Raw genomic sequence first — 15,808 nt, forward strand, 5'->3', positions numbered from 1 at the left:
GATATAAATACAAATTGAAGTGGCTGTTTATCTCCATTCCCTCCAGCATATTTCTGTGCACTGTCCTTCCCCATCTCCTAGCTGTCGACTCTTCCTTCTGCTGATTTTATCCCTGTAATCTAAAGCCCCAGAGTTAAGCCCACCACCACTAATACTAAAGTGTCACACCAAGTTATAGTCCAGCAATTTTATTTTAAATTCACAAGCTTTCGGAGGCTACCTCCTTCCTCAGGTGAACGATGTGGAAACATCGTTCACCTGAGGAAGGAGGTAGCCTCCGAAAGCTTGTGAATTTAAAATAAAATTGCTGGACTATAACTTGGTGTTGTAAAATTGTTTACAATTGTCAACCCCAGTCCATCACCGGCATCTCCACATCATGTCACACAAAGGGTAGTGGAAACCTGGAATTCTCTGCCCCAAAAGGTTGTGGATGCTGGGCCAATTGTAATTTTCAATACCTCCACAGCCCTGTTTTTGTTAGGTAAGGGTGCCAAGGGATATGGAGCAATGACAGGTAAAGGGAGTTGAGGTACAGATCAGCTGTGATCTCATTAAACAGGCTCGAGGGGCTGAATGGCTTACTTTTATTCCTATGTTCTTTTGTTTGATAGTTGCTCCTGTGAAGTGTGTTGGTACATTTTACTATGTTAAAAGCACGTTGTTGTTGTTGTTGTTGTTGTTGTACCATAGTAGCATCTGTTACTCCTGTCATTCTTGCATTTCTACTATACACAAGGGTAAACGTTAGAAATTCCCCCTCCTGGCGTGAAGCTTCACCCATTGAGAGCACATACTGGGAAAGTGCATTGCGTTCCTCACTTTTCATTTCTGGTTTATTCCAGCGAACCAATGTTGTCCCCTATCCAGGGCTCCAATATCCTTCCTATAATGAGGTGCCCAGAAATGCACACAATACTTCAGCTAATGTTTTAAACAAATTCAACATCACTTCCTTTCTTTCACATTTAAGGGCCCTCTGTATGAAACCCAGAATTCCATCTGCCTTTTTAATGGCCTTTCCTAGATCAAAAATCATGCAAAGCGCATACTTTATTAACCAATATGTGTGCTCCTGCAGGCAAGCAGTGCGCATTGAGAAAGTCTACCCCCAGGTTTTTAAGATATATTCTTCGGCCAGGAATCTTGTTGGAGCTGCTCCTTCTCCGCTGCCGTAACTGTGGCGAAAACGTTGGATTCCATCCCAATCCCAGCCGGCGGAGTAGGAGCAACTCCGAGGCATTTCCTGGCATTTATTTGTACCACGGTGGAAGTCCTGAATCAATGCCAATATTTTGCACATGTCTACTATCTACGTGGAGTTAAGTTTAAAGCCAATTCTTAATGGGTAATTTCCGTGGGCCCAGATGATACATAGACAGGCAAGACAGTTGCACAGCAAGTCTCCAAGGTGGAAAAAGTGAGCCTAGGCAGGGGGGTGAGAGCACAGCTTGCAAGGAAAGTGGAGAGGCAAAACTCTAGAAGGGTTCAAGGCTGAAAAAGGGCAATGCTTTTCACTGAGGGTGGAATTTTAACGCCCAAGAACAGGTGGGTTGGGGGTGGGTGGGAGGTCAAAATTGCAGCTTTTTAAATCGCAACCACAACTCGGCTCAAACGCACCCACTTCCAGGTTGAATGTGAGTGCGTTTGAATACGCTGCGCAGCCGAATCTCGAAAGTCACATCCCCAATTACTGTCAGTGGGTGGATTGTTAGTGAGTCTATTTACCTACTTGAGATACCTGAGGTAGGTATTTTTAATTGATTCTTAAACAGAAAAGAATTGCCCTGCCTAGCTCAGGGGATGCTGCATCAGTCAAGAATCCCCAAACTGAAGTTTCTTTGTGGAAGTACATTTACTTCCAAAAAATAGTGTTGGTTATAAAGTAATTTGCACCAGTGTAGTGGCTGTGTTACTGGACTAGCAATCCAGAGGCCTCGACTAATAATCCAGAGAACGCGAGATCAAATCCCACCATGGCAGTTTGAGGATTTGAATTCAGGTTAAAAAACCTGGAAATAAAAAGCTTGTATCAGTAAAAGTGACCATGAAGCTGTCGGATTGTCACAAGAGCAGGTTCACTGATGTCCTTTATTGAAGGAAACTTGCCGTCCTTACCCGGTCTGGCCTAAATGTGACTTCAGTCCAAAATCAATGTGGTTGCCTCTTAACTGCTCCCTGAAGCGGTCTAGCAAGCACTCAGTTGTATCAAACCACTATAAATGCAGCGGTTCAAGGAGATGGTCCACCACCACCTACTCAGGGCAAATAGGATGGGCAATAAATGCCAGTGTTGCCCACATCCTAAGGATGAACTTTTTAAAATCACCATAAATAGACGAGCATGATGTTTTGTATCACTTGTATCACAGTAGCATTATAGTATGGTACAGTACAGGAGGTGGCCATTTGGCCCATCGTGACAGTGTTGGCTTTTTGAAAGAGCTATCTAATTAGTCCCACTCTCCTGCTTTTTCCCCATAGCTCTGTAATTTTTTTTCCCCTTCAAGTACATAACCAATTCCCTTTTGAAAGTTACTATTGAATCTGCTTCCATCACCCTTTCAGGCAGTGCATTCCAGATCATTACAACTCACTGCGTAAAAAATTCTCCTCATCTCCCCTCTGGCTCTTTTGCCAATCACCTTAAATCTGTGTCCTCTGATTACCGACCCTTCTGCCACTGGAAACAGTTTCTCCTTATTTACTCTGTCAAAACCCTTCATGATTTTGAACACCTCTATCAAATCTCCTCTAAACCTCTCTGCTTGAAGGAGAACAACTCCAGCTTCTCCAGTCTCTCCACATAACTGAAGTCCCTCATCCCTGGTATCCTTCTAGTAAATCTCTTTTGTACCCTCTCTACAGTCTTGACATCCTTCCTAAAATGTGGTGCCCAGAATTGAACACAATACTCCAGCTGAGGCCTAACCAGTGTTTTATAAAGGTCTAGCATAACTTCCTTGCTTTTGTACTCTGTGCCTCTATTAATAAAGCCCAGGATCCCATATGCTTTTTTAACACTCCTCAACTTGTCCTGCCACCTGCAAAGATTTGTGTATATACACCCACAGGTCTCTCTGTTCCTGCACCCCCTTTAAAATTGTATCATTTAGTTTATATTGCCGCTCCTCGTTCTTCCTACCAAAATGTATCACTTCACACTTCTCTGTGTTAAATTTCATCTGCCGTGTGTCTGCCCATTTCACCAGTCTGTCTATGTCCTCCTGAAGTCTGTTACTATCCTCCACATTGTTTACTACATTTCCGAATTTTGTGTCATCTGCAAACTTTGAAATTATACCCTAGATACCCAAGCCCAGGTCATTAATATAAATTTAAAAGAGCAGTGGTCCTAATACTGATCCCTGGGGAACACCACTGTAAACTTCCTTCCAGTCTGAAACACAACCGTTCACCATTACTCTGCTTTCTGCCCCCCAGCCAAATTTGTAATCATGCTGCCGCTGTCTCTTTAATCCCATGGGCTTTAATTTTGCTAACAAGTCTATTATCAAATGCCTTTTGAAAGTTCATATACACATCAACCGCACTACCCTCGTCAACCCTCTCCGTTACTTCATCAAAGAACTCAATCAAGTTAGTCAAACATGATTTTTCTTTAACAAATCAGTGCTGACTTTCCTTTATTAGCCCATACTTTTCCAAGTGCCACTTAATTTTGTCCCAGATTATTGTCTCTAAAAGTTTCCCTACCACTGACTGGCCTGTAATTGTGAATAATGAATACAGGGGAGTCATTTTGCTAAAGTGCTTAGGAACAGCAGAAACTGCAAGAACGAGGCTTGAGTGGTTTGTGATTACCATCTGAATTCCAAGACAGGATTGCAGCCTCAAAATCACACTCAGGTATCCTGTAACATATTATGGAAATTACAGCACAAAAAGAGACGAATCAGCCCATGACTCTTGTGCCACTGCTAGCTCTTCAACTGGAGCTATCTCTTCTCATCTCATTTCCCTGCCCATTCCCCATATCCTTTTATATTCTTCCTTTTCAAATACTGACTTCAATGGAAATAAAAATCAAGAAAAATGTAAAACCGTTTGCTGACTTGCTATCACCCATTTTACACGATTGCACAGCCAAAATTATCCCCGCTATCCTCCATTAGCCCATGTCTCTAAGTGTTCTCTACTTTCATCCCTTATTATGGATTCTCAAGGTTTACCTATAACTGGTGTAAGACACACTGGTTTATAATTCACTGGCTTATCCCTTTCCCCTTTTTTGACAGGGCTGTAACATTTCAAACCCTCTAGCATTTGACTCAAATACTATTTCCAAAGTCATAAATCCTACGTGACAGTGTCCGTGGTGTACTATCCCTCCTCATTATTCTCAACCTGTCTGCAGCCTTTGACACAGTTGACCATACCATCCTCCTCCAACGCCTCTTCTCCATTGTCCAGCTGACTGGGAATGCCGTCACCTGGTTCCAGTCCTATCTATCCAATCGTAGCCAGAGGATCTCCTTTAATGACTTCTCTTCCCGCTCCTGCACCGTTATCTCTGGAGTCCCCCAAGGATCTATCCCTGGCTCCTTCCTATTTCTCATCTACAGGCTGCCCCTTCAGACACCATCCGAAGACATGGGCCTCGATAATAATGGGAGGGCGGGAAGGGTGCGGGGGAGCCCAGTGGTGGGTGACGAACCAGGCATGGCAGGGGACGTGGAGGCAGGACCTCATTTAAATAAATCAATGCAGCCAGATTGACTACCTGGCCGGCGGGCAGGAGTGTGCATCTAGCAGCAAGAGGCCACAGCCGGGGACCAGTGTGAACGGCAGTCAGTGGGGAGTGGAAGACTCTGGGCAGGGATTGGGAGGGAAGGCTGTCGGCAGGGATCGGGAGGAGCCTCTGGACACCATTGTGGGGGGAGGGGTTGGAAGATCGGTCAAAGATCGGGAGGGGGGTAGCCCGGCGCAAGGGAGGCCCAAGGAGGAGCACTCCTGTCCCACCTGGCCCACAAAGAAGCCTCAAATAAAACTTTGAAACTTACCTTCCAGGCCTCTTCTGGCTCTGGCTCAGGATCCGGCTCCCAACACTGCTCCTTCGCTCAGGCCTCAGGTTGAAATTGCAGATTGGGTCCTGATGACATCATCGGACCTGATCTGCATATTTAAAGCAGGACCCCACTTCCTTCCTGCGGGTGTCCTGCTTAAAAGAGCAGGTTAATATCAGGAGACAGCGGGAAGGCAGTGGGATCGGAGAGAGTAAGTGACTCGTATTATTTTAACTGCCCCTCCCCCATTTCCGCCAGGTGGGGGCAGTTAAAATCAGGGCCATGGTGTCAGGTTCCACATGTACGCTGTCGACATCCAGCTCTAACTCATCACCATCTGTGTCTTGTCACGCTGCTTGTCCAACATTCACTCCTGGATGAGCCGCAATTTCTTCCAACTAAACATTGGAAAGACTGAAGCCATTGTCTTCGGTCCCTGCCACAAATTTTGCTCCCTCGCCACCAATTCGATCCCTCTCCCTGGCTACTTTCTCAGGCTGAACCAGACTGTTCGCAACATCAGTGTCCTATTTGATGCTTAGTTGAGCTTCTGACCCCATATCCGCTCCATCACCAAGACTGCCTACTTCCACCTCTGTATATCATCCGTCTCCATCCCTGCCTCAGCCCATCTGCTGCTGAAACCCTCAGCTATGCCTTTGTTACCTCCAGACTTGACTATTCCAATGCTCTCCTGGCCGGTCTCCCACCTTGCACCCTCCATAAACTTGAACTCATCCAAAGCTCTGCTGCATGTATCCTAACTCGCACCACCCCTGTGCTCGCTGACCTGTATTAACTCCCAGTCCAACAATGTCTTGATTTTAAAATTCTCATCCTCATGTTCAAATCCCTCCATGGCCTCACCCCTCCTTATCTCTGTAACCTCCTCCAGCCCTACATCCCTTCGAGATCTCTGCATTCTTCCATCTCTGGCCTCTTGTGCATCCCTGACTCCCTTCACCCACCTTTGGCAGAAGTGCCTTCGGTCTTCCAGGCCCCAAGCTCTGGAATTCCCTCCCTATAACTCTGCCTCTCTTCTTCTTTAAGACACTCCTCAAAACCTACCTCTTTGACCAAGCTTTTAGTCACTCGTCCTAATGGCTCCTTCTTTGGCTCGGTGTCAATTTCTGCCTGATTACGCTCCTGTGAAATGCCTTGGAATGTTTTACTCTGTTGAAGCACTATATAAATGCAAGTTGTTGTTGTTGAGTGCCTCTACTATCCCTTCCACAACCTCCATCTGTAAGCTGGGCCTGCAAACTTCTCTACTTTTAATCCCTTTAACTTTTTTTTAAGAACACAATCTCCTTTGGAATCTTTGTCTCCAGTTGTGGCTCTCCTACCCCCTCCTCCTACAGTCCCACGCTCACCAACCTCTGTAAAAACTGAAGTAAATACTTATTAAACATCCCTCACTCTCAAGTACAAGATGACCTCCTTCATCTGGTCCCACCCCTTTTTACTGTTCATGTGCTAAAGCCATCACTATTTCCCATTATGTTCAGTGCCAGTCCTCTTTTGTACTCCTTTTTAGTCTTCCTAATTTCCCTTTTAATGCCCTTTCTATACTTTATATGTTTCAAGTATTTCTGTATTATCCCCCATCTTTATCATATATTCATCCTTTTTAATCCTCATTTTTGCTCTGATCTATTTATCCATGGAACCCCACTTTTTGATGGGCTCCAGTCACCTATATTCAAAATGTATTCCTACTGTACACATTTGGAGATGTTAATCAGTTTTCATTTTGCTAACAGCCAAAGCAATAATTTTTTGACACTTATTGAGATCCATACTGAATGATTAAGATTGAAGTACAAATGCATTGCTTTTTATCAATTGCATCTGTGAACCACTTTGGCATGTTTTTCCATGCTAAAGACACTATATAAATTCAAGTTGTTGTAGTTGTCGAATATCAGGAATAATACTAGAGCAGGTCAGAGGCTGGGTAATCTGTGGCGAGTGACTCACCTCCTGACTCCCCAAAGCCTCTCCACCACCTACAAGACACAAGTCAGAAGTGTGATAGAATACTCTCCATTTGCCTGGATGGGTCCAGCTGCAAAAACACAAGAAGCTCGACACCATCCATGACAAAGCAGTCCGCTCGATCAGCACCCCACATGCTTAAACATCAACTCCCTCCACCATCGATGCACCTTGGCCGCAGTGTGTACTATCTACAGGATGCACTGCTGCAACTCACCAAGGCTACTTCGATAGCACCTCCTACACCCACAACCTCCAAAACCTAGAAGAACAAGGGCAGCAGGTGCTCAGGAACGCCATCACCTCCAAGTTCCCCTCCAGGTCACACACCATCCTGACTTGGACATATATCGCTGTTCCTTCATCGTCACTAGGTCAAAATCTGGGAACTCCCTACCTAACAACAATATGCGAGCACCTCCACCACACAGACTGCAGTGGTTCAAGAAGAAGGCCCACCACCACCTTCACAAGGGCAACTAGGGATGGGCATTTAATGCCGGCCTTGCCAGCGATGAGAATTAATTTTAATAAGTCAATATTAAGGTGCAGTGCTATATGGCAGTAGTATATGCACGTTGATAGTACACACTGACAGCAGATGCTATTTCATCTGAAGAAATGCAAGAAATGTACTTATTTAGTGAGAGGGATTAATAGGGGCAATCATTACCTTGCTATAATATGGAAGTCATAGTTGGCAACAGCTGATAGTACACACACAAACACGTGCTAGTTCGGAGTTTGGCACAGTGCTTTAGATATAATTTAATGATTGTACAATTCCAAGAACTGTTCCAGCATAGAATAAACAGAATGATTCTCAGCGACTTTTATTTGTGCCAAAGAACATCATAACTCATCTATTCTGAGTTCTCTTTTCTGCCATTTTCACTGTCACCAGTGAAGTGTCATTTTTAAAAGTAACCGCACTATTTCGACACAACATTTCCTCCAGACTTGGAATTCCTACCCAACAGTGTCACATAAATGGTACATGTTACGCATTTGATATTTATACAATAGATAGACCCAAACGAATAATGCAGGTAAACCATAGCTCCGAGATATATTTTGCCCTGTGTAAAATTGAAGATTTAAAAAATTATGTATTTGTTATATTAAAAATCTTACATAGGCTACATAGAGATGATCTTCTGTCAACGTTTAGCAATCTAAACTGTTATGCCAACATTCCCCATTCAATTTTGTCACCTTGTGTATAAAATTATATTCATCAATGGACTGTGAGCAATGCTGCAGGCAATATACTATGTGCCATTATAACCCCCTTGCCCTACAGCTTAGTAAAATAATTTTTCTTTAACATTACACACAGAGCACAGTACAGGAGTAATTTCCCAGCCGTACACACCTGATGGGGAGCCTCACCTGTTGAGATCTCATATTGGAAATTCCAGGGAATTATGTGCACGATTTTCTACACTCAGAAAATCGTACACTTGGGAGCCAAAGTCAGAAGATTATGTTGAATGTAATTGGATGGCCTAAGCACTCCAGCTGATGGTGTAAACCTGGATAAATAAAATGCGAAAATGGGTCCTTTGAGCCAGTATGCAATGGCAAATTGTTTTGAAGAAGGGGTCATTGTGGGTTCTCGGTTCAGGAACATGGTTACAACACTTCGACTCGCGTTTGCCAGTAGTAAGGCAACTCACCAGCCGGACCCTCACAAGGCTATGCCTCCGACAGTGACGTAATGTCCTAGGAACATTGGAACAGGAGGAGGCCATTCGGCCCATTAAGCCTGTTCCGCCATTCAATTAGATCATGGTTGATCTGACCCTCAACTCCATTTATCCACCTTTGTACTATGTCCCTTGATACTCTTACCTAACAAAAATCTATCGATCTCTATCTTAAAATTTTCAATTGACCCAGCATACAAAGCTTTTGGTGGGGGGGGGGGGGTGTGGAGAATTCCAGATTTCCACTATCGTTTGGGTGAAAACATGCTTCCTAATTTCACTCCTGAATAGCCTAGTTATAATTTTAAGATTGTACCTTTGTTCTGGATTCCCTCACCAGAGAAAAGTTTCTCTGTATCAGCCCTACCAAATCCATTTATCTTTTTAAACACTTCAATTAGATCATCCCTCAACCATCTAAACTCAATGCAACTGGTCCTCATAATTTGACCCTTTTAGCCCCAGTATCATTTTCATAAAACTGTGCTGTACCCCCTGATAGGCCAATGTCTTTCCTGAGATGCGGTGCCCTGAACTGAAAGCAGTGGTCCAGATGGGAGTATTGCCATTTTATTTTGTTTTCAGCGCAATTATCATGTACCAGTGAAGACTCTGCTCAACGTTACATTGGGCTATTTGGAGCTGTCATTACGATAGTGGACGAAGGAATTTCCCATGAGCACATTTATCCATTAATCATAGCGGGCAGCCTGATTTCCTTAAAAGCAAAAGCTCTTGCAGTGCTGGGTCTCCATTATATTTGGTTTACAAATATAAGTTCAACTTATTAGGGACTTAAAGTACAGTTTTACTGGGGACTATTTGAAGCCATTGTCACCGTAGTCCCTTGACCTTTTTTTGGTCTGTTGGGTGTCTGACACGTACAAAAGCCCAGCACCATGTTTACGAGTCTCCAATTCAAGTTACTGAGAAATCTATATTCACCTGTAGGGCGTGTGCCTAGTGTGGAGGGCACACACCCTCCCCATATGGACACATCCTGCTTACCCAAATACAAAGAACTTAGGCACAGTTTGGCAAAGCCAGGTTCTAGGGATTCCAAAGTGTGCACAGGGCTATTATTTCTATTATATTTCTTAATGCTAAAGGGATCAAGGGATATGGGGAAAAAGCAGGAACAGGGTACTGAGTTAGACGATCAGCAATGATCATTTTGAATGGCGGAGCAGGCCCAAAGGACCAAATGGCCTACTCGTGCTCCTATTTTCTATGATTCTATAATGCTGGAATTGAATCAGTGAAAGAATATAGTTTAAAACTAGGAATAGTCAAGTATCCATCTCGCATAGCTCACATTGTTCCCCAGACATTTAGCAAGAGGGCGATGTTGAGGGGGCCATGGTTCAGCATCTCTGTGAAAACAAGACAACTTACACAGCAGAACAACAGGGAGGATGAGACCAACATTCCATGGAATAGATCACATTGAAAGATTGTTTACATAAGTAAGAATTATGAGTCATGCTTACGTCAGGTGTGGTAACCAAGAACCCACTTATTCCTCAGAGGAACAAACAACTTGTAAACAAAGATGAAGGGTGAGGTCATTAGTTATATTACGTAAAACACCTTATCTTGAGTTGCTAACGTGGCATCAGCATGATGGGTTGACTTGCGACTAGAAGGCCAGAGATGCTTATGTACAGAACATAGCAGCCGCATAGTATAAAGATAGGGCATGTTCCCTCCCAAAGGTTTGAGCTCTCGAGAGGACAGTCAGAAGTCCAGGGCCACAGGCAGCCTATGGAGGCCAAGTCTGATCGTCTTGCGTCCAGGTGGAAACCAGGTTGTATTACTTGCTTGTAATTTAATGTAATCTGAAGACAGTTGTATTATACTGTTGTGAGTCACTATATTAAAGCTTGCTGTTTAATAACCACCCATGCCCTAATTATGTAGAAGTTATTGTCGAAGGATTATCAACCCTTTTGTTGCGACGGTAACAGGAAAATCCACTAACAGCTAAAACTGCACAGCTTACCAGGGCAGGGCACTGATGAGCTTTGCATTGCTTGCTCGTCTAGGACCACCCTACTCATTAGGGCTTTGGCCTGCAGGGTTACCTAGAGCCAAGTGGGAAGGATCCCCACCCCCTCCTTCCCTTCCCTCCCCCACCCCCCATGATAGATCGTCCCTCTCCAGGTTCTATTGGTCAGTCAAGCTGGCTGGTCAATGAATAACAGCACTGTGGACTTGCCTGGTTCAGCTATTGAACTGAATTACTGGGTCTGCCAGAGGGTTTGACTTGGATCCAAAATTTCCTCACCAAATATGTTATGTTGGAGCCACCCCAGACTTTGAGATCCCATCTCCCTCCGGCCCAAAGTGGATTGTCACTGGTTTGACATGAAAAAATGTGAACTCCAGGAGACGAGCCAACCCGCTCATCACAAATTGAGTAGGCAAATTTCAGGAAGGTGGCAAGCAGTGAGATCTTTCACAGACAGAGCAACAGATAGAGACAGAGAAAGAGAGAATGAGAGAGATATATAGAGAATGAATGTGTGAGAGAGAATGAGAGAGATATATAGAGAGAATGAATGTGTGAGAATGAGAGATATATAGAGAATGAATGAGAGAGAATGAGAGGGATATATAGAGAGAATGAATGTGTGAGAGAATGAGAGAGATATAGAGAATGAATGTGTGAGAGAATGAGAGAGATATATAGAGAGAATGAATGTGTGAGAGAGAATGAGAGAGATATATAGAGAGAATGAATGTGTGAGAGAGAATGAGAGAGATATATAGAGAGAATGAATGTGTGAGAGAGAATGAGAGAGATATATAGAGAGAATGAATGTGAGAGAGAATGAGAGATATATAGAGAGAATGAATATGTGAGAGAGAATGAGAGATATATAGAGAGAATGAATGTGTGAGAGAGAATGAGAGAGATATATAGAGAGAATGAATGTGAGAGAGAGAATGAGAGAGATATATAGAGAGAATGAATGTGTGAGAGAGAATGAGAGAGATATATAGAGAGAATGAATGTGTGAGAGAGAAATATAGAGAGAATGAATGTGTGAGAGAGAATGAGAGATATATAGAGAGAATGAATGTGTGAGAGAGAATGAGAGAGATATATAGAGAGAATGAATGTGTGAGAGAGAATGAGAGAGATATATAGAGAGAATGAATGTGTGAGAGAGAATGAGAGAGATATATAGAGAGAATGAATGTGTGAGAGAATGAGAGAGATATATAGAGAGAATGAATGTGTGAGAGAAAATGAGAGAGATATATAGAGAGAATGAATGTGTGAGAGAGAATGAGAGAGATATATAGAGAGAATGAATGTGTGAGAGAGAATGAGAGAGATATATAGAGAGAATGAATGTGTGAGAGAGAATGAGAGAGATATATAGAGAGAATGAATGTGTGAGAGAGAATGAGAGAGATATATAGAGAGAATGAATGTGTGAGAGAGAATGAGAGAGATATATAGAGAGAATGAATGTGTGAGAGAGAATGAGAGAGATATATAGAGAGAATGAATGTGGTCCATTTTGACTTTTGGTCGGCCGCCCTTTGCGGCAGTGAAGAGGCGGCTGTGCTTTTGTAGCCGCGGCCTCATTGAGACTTGGCAGGTGAACTACGAACAACAAACGGGCCTCCTGATACAGCTCGCCGTATTCGGCCTCAGCAATGCCGGTCGGCTGGGATGCTGGCAGAGTCCCGCAGGTAGGTGCTGGGGCCCGGGGGCCGGGCCAGCAGCGGCCCGCAGTATGTTTGTGGAGCCGGGGGGAAACACTCCTGCTCCTTCGGGCGCCACAAGAATATCCCTGCTTTTCGCCGTCTCCCGGTCGGGCCGCCAGTTCCCGCGGGCGGGTGCTCGGAGCCTGCGCGTTGTGAGCTCCACCCACCCAATGAGTCCAGTCAAATTGCAACCGGGCTCCTCTCTGCTTAATCGGGACCCGAGCTGAACGGGGGGGAGGAGGCTGACCGCTTGTTTCAGGCGGGGCCCCTGTGAAAGGCCAAGGCAGCGCTGGGTGGACAATGTCAACAGTGGCCGGTCACACGGATGACTGCAGCACCCAGGCCGGTTCACGAGTCCGCACAGCGGCGAGTTCCAGGGCTTCATCCCGAGCCTCCTCCTATTCATCTTTTACACTTGTGCTCTCCGCAGCATCATTTGCAAAGGCCGGATCAGTTTGCACATGAATGCCAACGACAGCCAACTCCAGCAGTTACCAGCTCCGAGGCTGTCGCCATACTATCCAACTGCCAGTCCGACATCAAGTCCTGGATGAGGTGAAATCTCCTTCAGTTCATGTGTTCAAAACTGAAGCCGCCTTTCTTGACTCCCGTCAACCCCTATGTGCCTTGGTTCTGACTTCATGAAGATCTCCAGCTGCTCTCTGGTGTTGCACAACCTCAGCCCTGAGCTGAACTTTTTACCTCGCACCCCGTCTGCTGCATTCTTCTCTCCGTGAAATATTGTTTACTTATTCCCCTCCCCGCTGTTGCTCAACTCCTAATCCACACCGTCTAGGGTTGATTTCTCAAATACTCTACTCACGAGTACCACTCTTTCCAAACTTTAGCTAATCCAGGACTCTGTGGCCTCTCCCACACGAAGTCCAGCACACCCATCACCTATGGCCTTGCCAAACTCTACTGCGTCCCAACATATTGACTTCAAGCCCCTCATCCTCATAATCCCTCCATGGTCTCTCTCCATCCGATGCAAGTGACCTTCTCCAGCTTTTATCCCTGCAGCCTCTACTCCTCTCTTTCTAGTTCACTGGTCCTTGCCTGTTCCTCCATTCTACCACTGGAAGCCAGTCAGTCTCCACTCCCCCTGCTCTGCAATCGTCTCCCTAAACCACTTTGCCTTACTATCTCTGTTCCCACCTTCAAAACAAGCCTTCAGTCACCCCTTCCGCTCTCTCCCAGTCTATCCTTTTTTCTTACCCAGTGTCAATTTCCTGGCTGGTAACGTACTTTAATTCATTATTTTACCTATGGGAGTGCTGTGTATTTTAGTCACTGTGTTCGTGCATTTTAGCAATGATTCCAACTTCAAAATACTGAGTTTAGCAAACAGATCAGAAACTGAAAGCAACAGCCTTTTAAACTGGGAACTTGCATTGTGGCCTGACATTGTTTTTGGAAGGGGAATGGTTTAAGAATGCAATTGCTAGACCATTGACTTTATACAAGAAAGGACAGGATTACAAACCATTCAGCTGATGGTCCCTGTTAGTACTTCAATGGAGCTCTCTACTCTAATCTCATTCCCCTATCGTTTGCCCAAATCCTTTTATAGACTTTCTTTTCAAATCCTTATCCAATTCCCTTTTAAAATTCCTTTTACAGTCTCTGCCTCAATAGCCCCTTGTGGTTAAACCATTCCCTGATCTAATCCTTCGTTTTTCCAGCGATAATCCTCAGTCTGTGCCCCTTTGTTACAGATTCATCAACCGGTGGAAACGACCGTACACTGTTAAACCCTCTCAAAACTCTTCATAATCTGATCTATTTTTCTTCATGACTCTAAACTAGTCACTAAAATAGAATTACAGAACAGAATCATTACAGCGCAGAAGGAGGCCATTCGGCCCATCGAGCCTGTGCCGGCTCTTTGTAAGAGCAATCCAGTTAGTCCCATGCCCCAGCTCTTTCCCCGTAGCCCTGCAATTTTTTTCCTTTCAAATATCTATCCAATTCCTTTAGTCTCTAGACTATTTTTACATTTTGAATTGTCAAGGTTACAATTCTGGCCTTTCTTTAAAATCCCCTTTAATCAGTTCCCTGACTAAATTCAGTATTCAGAATCTTTCCGTTTGATGAATAGATCGGGAGTATTGAAGTTTCAGTTCCACATTCCGTGCTATTGCGGGGAAAGAAAAAGTCATCTTTTTATAGGAATTCTCGAAGATCCGATTTTTCATGTGCAAATATTTTGAAGATGATTCTTTTCGTTTGTAAGTGATTTGCGGGTCTGTACTCAAGGTTCCTGCTGGTCACTCACACCCAGTGAACCGAGCTCTCGTTGATAGATTGTGAATCGACCTGAAATTAACAGGTAGGTGGATTGCCGACCTGGAGAATTCTACCGAGTCTCACCTGTACGGATTGGGGGTTGGGTGGTGGGGGAAGGGGGAGGGGTTTGAGGGGCTATTCCAGACCCTCAGCTGTGGAGTTTGAGGGCCAACTAACGACCCTCAGTTGTTGGATTGAGCGGGGCGTCTAGTGATCCTTACATATGGGATCCCCCACCCTTGGCTAGGAGTTAGAGGGACAATGTCCGACCCTTACCTGTGGGGTCCCGACCCTTACCTATGGGGTTAGAGGGGCTGTCCCTGGTCCTTACCTATAGGTCCATAGAATTATAGAAAGGTACGGCGCAGACGGAGGTCATTCGGCCCATCGTGTCCGTGCCGGGTAAGTGGGGCTGTTGCCGACCCTTACCTGTGGGAGTCTGGACCCTTACCTGTGGATGTGCCGACCCTTACCTGTCTACAGCAATAGCAGCCATGGAGTAGATGCTGGCGAACACGGCGGCGATGGGGAAGAAGTTGTGGAAGCGGCAGTAAGTCTCCCCGAAATACCAATCGTTGTGGACGGCGTAGATGAAATTGACTAAGGTGTTGAAGGCGGCCATGGAGGCGTCCGAGAAGGCGAGGTTCACCAGGAAATAGTTAGTCACCGTCCTCATCCTCTTGTGAGCCAAGATGATCCAGATGACGATGAGGTTGCCAAAGACCGCCACTGCCACCACCGAGCCGTAGGCGATGGACCAGAGGGCGATCTGCCAGAAGGGCTGCACGAACCGGTTGGTGTAGTTCGCCAGAGGCAGTTGTCTCTGGTTGTTGGGACCTTCCTGGCTCTCGTTGACCCAAATATTGGTGTAATTCGGTGTCAAAGTGTCCATCTTCCTGGGAGATGTTCACTGAGCCCAGTGCTCTTCTGGTTACTGGGATGCCAGTCCAATGGTTCTATGTTAGCGGGATGCCACAAGTGTGATAAGATTAGCTTCTCTTAACTTGCCATCCAACTGAAACCAGAGCAAGGTCCGGACTCGAGGAGAGGAGCAGATCCCGC

At 45.0% G+C, this 15,808-nt stretch overlaps 1 protein-coding gene across 1 annotated transcript in view; it reads right to left on the minus strand.

Moving 5' to 3' along the window:
- LOC137321148 (neuromedin-K receptor-like) overlaps positions 1 to 15,437 on the minus strand; it is a 97,079-nt gene extending 81,642 nt beyond the window's left edge. The window contains 1 exon segment of the mRNA XM_067983394.1: positions 15,220 to 15,437. Coding sequence (XP_067839495.1) covers positions 15,220 to 15,422 — 203 coding nt within the window. The 5' untranslated portion in view covers positions 15,423 to 15,437.
- Between the last annotated feature and the right edge of the window lie 371 nt (positions 15,438 to 15,808).

The sequence above is a fragment of the Heptranchias perlo genome, chromosome 4 (genome assembly GCF_035084215.1).
Source record: "Heptranchias perlo isolate sHepPer1 chromosome 4, sHepPer1.hap1, whole genome shotgun sequence".
NCBI lineage: Eukaryota > Metazoa > Chordata > Chondrichthyes > Hexanchiformes > Hexanchidae > Heptranchias > Heptranchias perlo.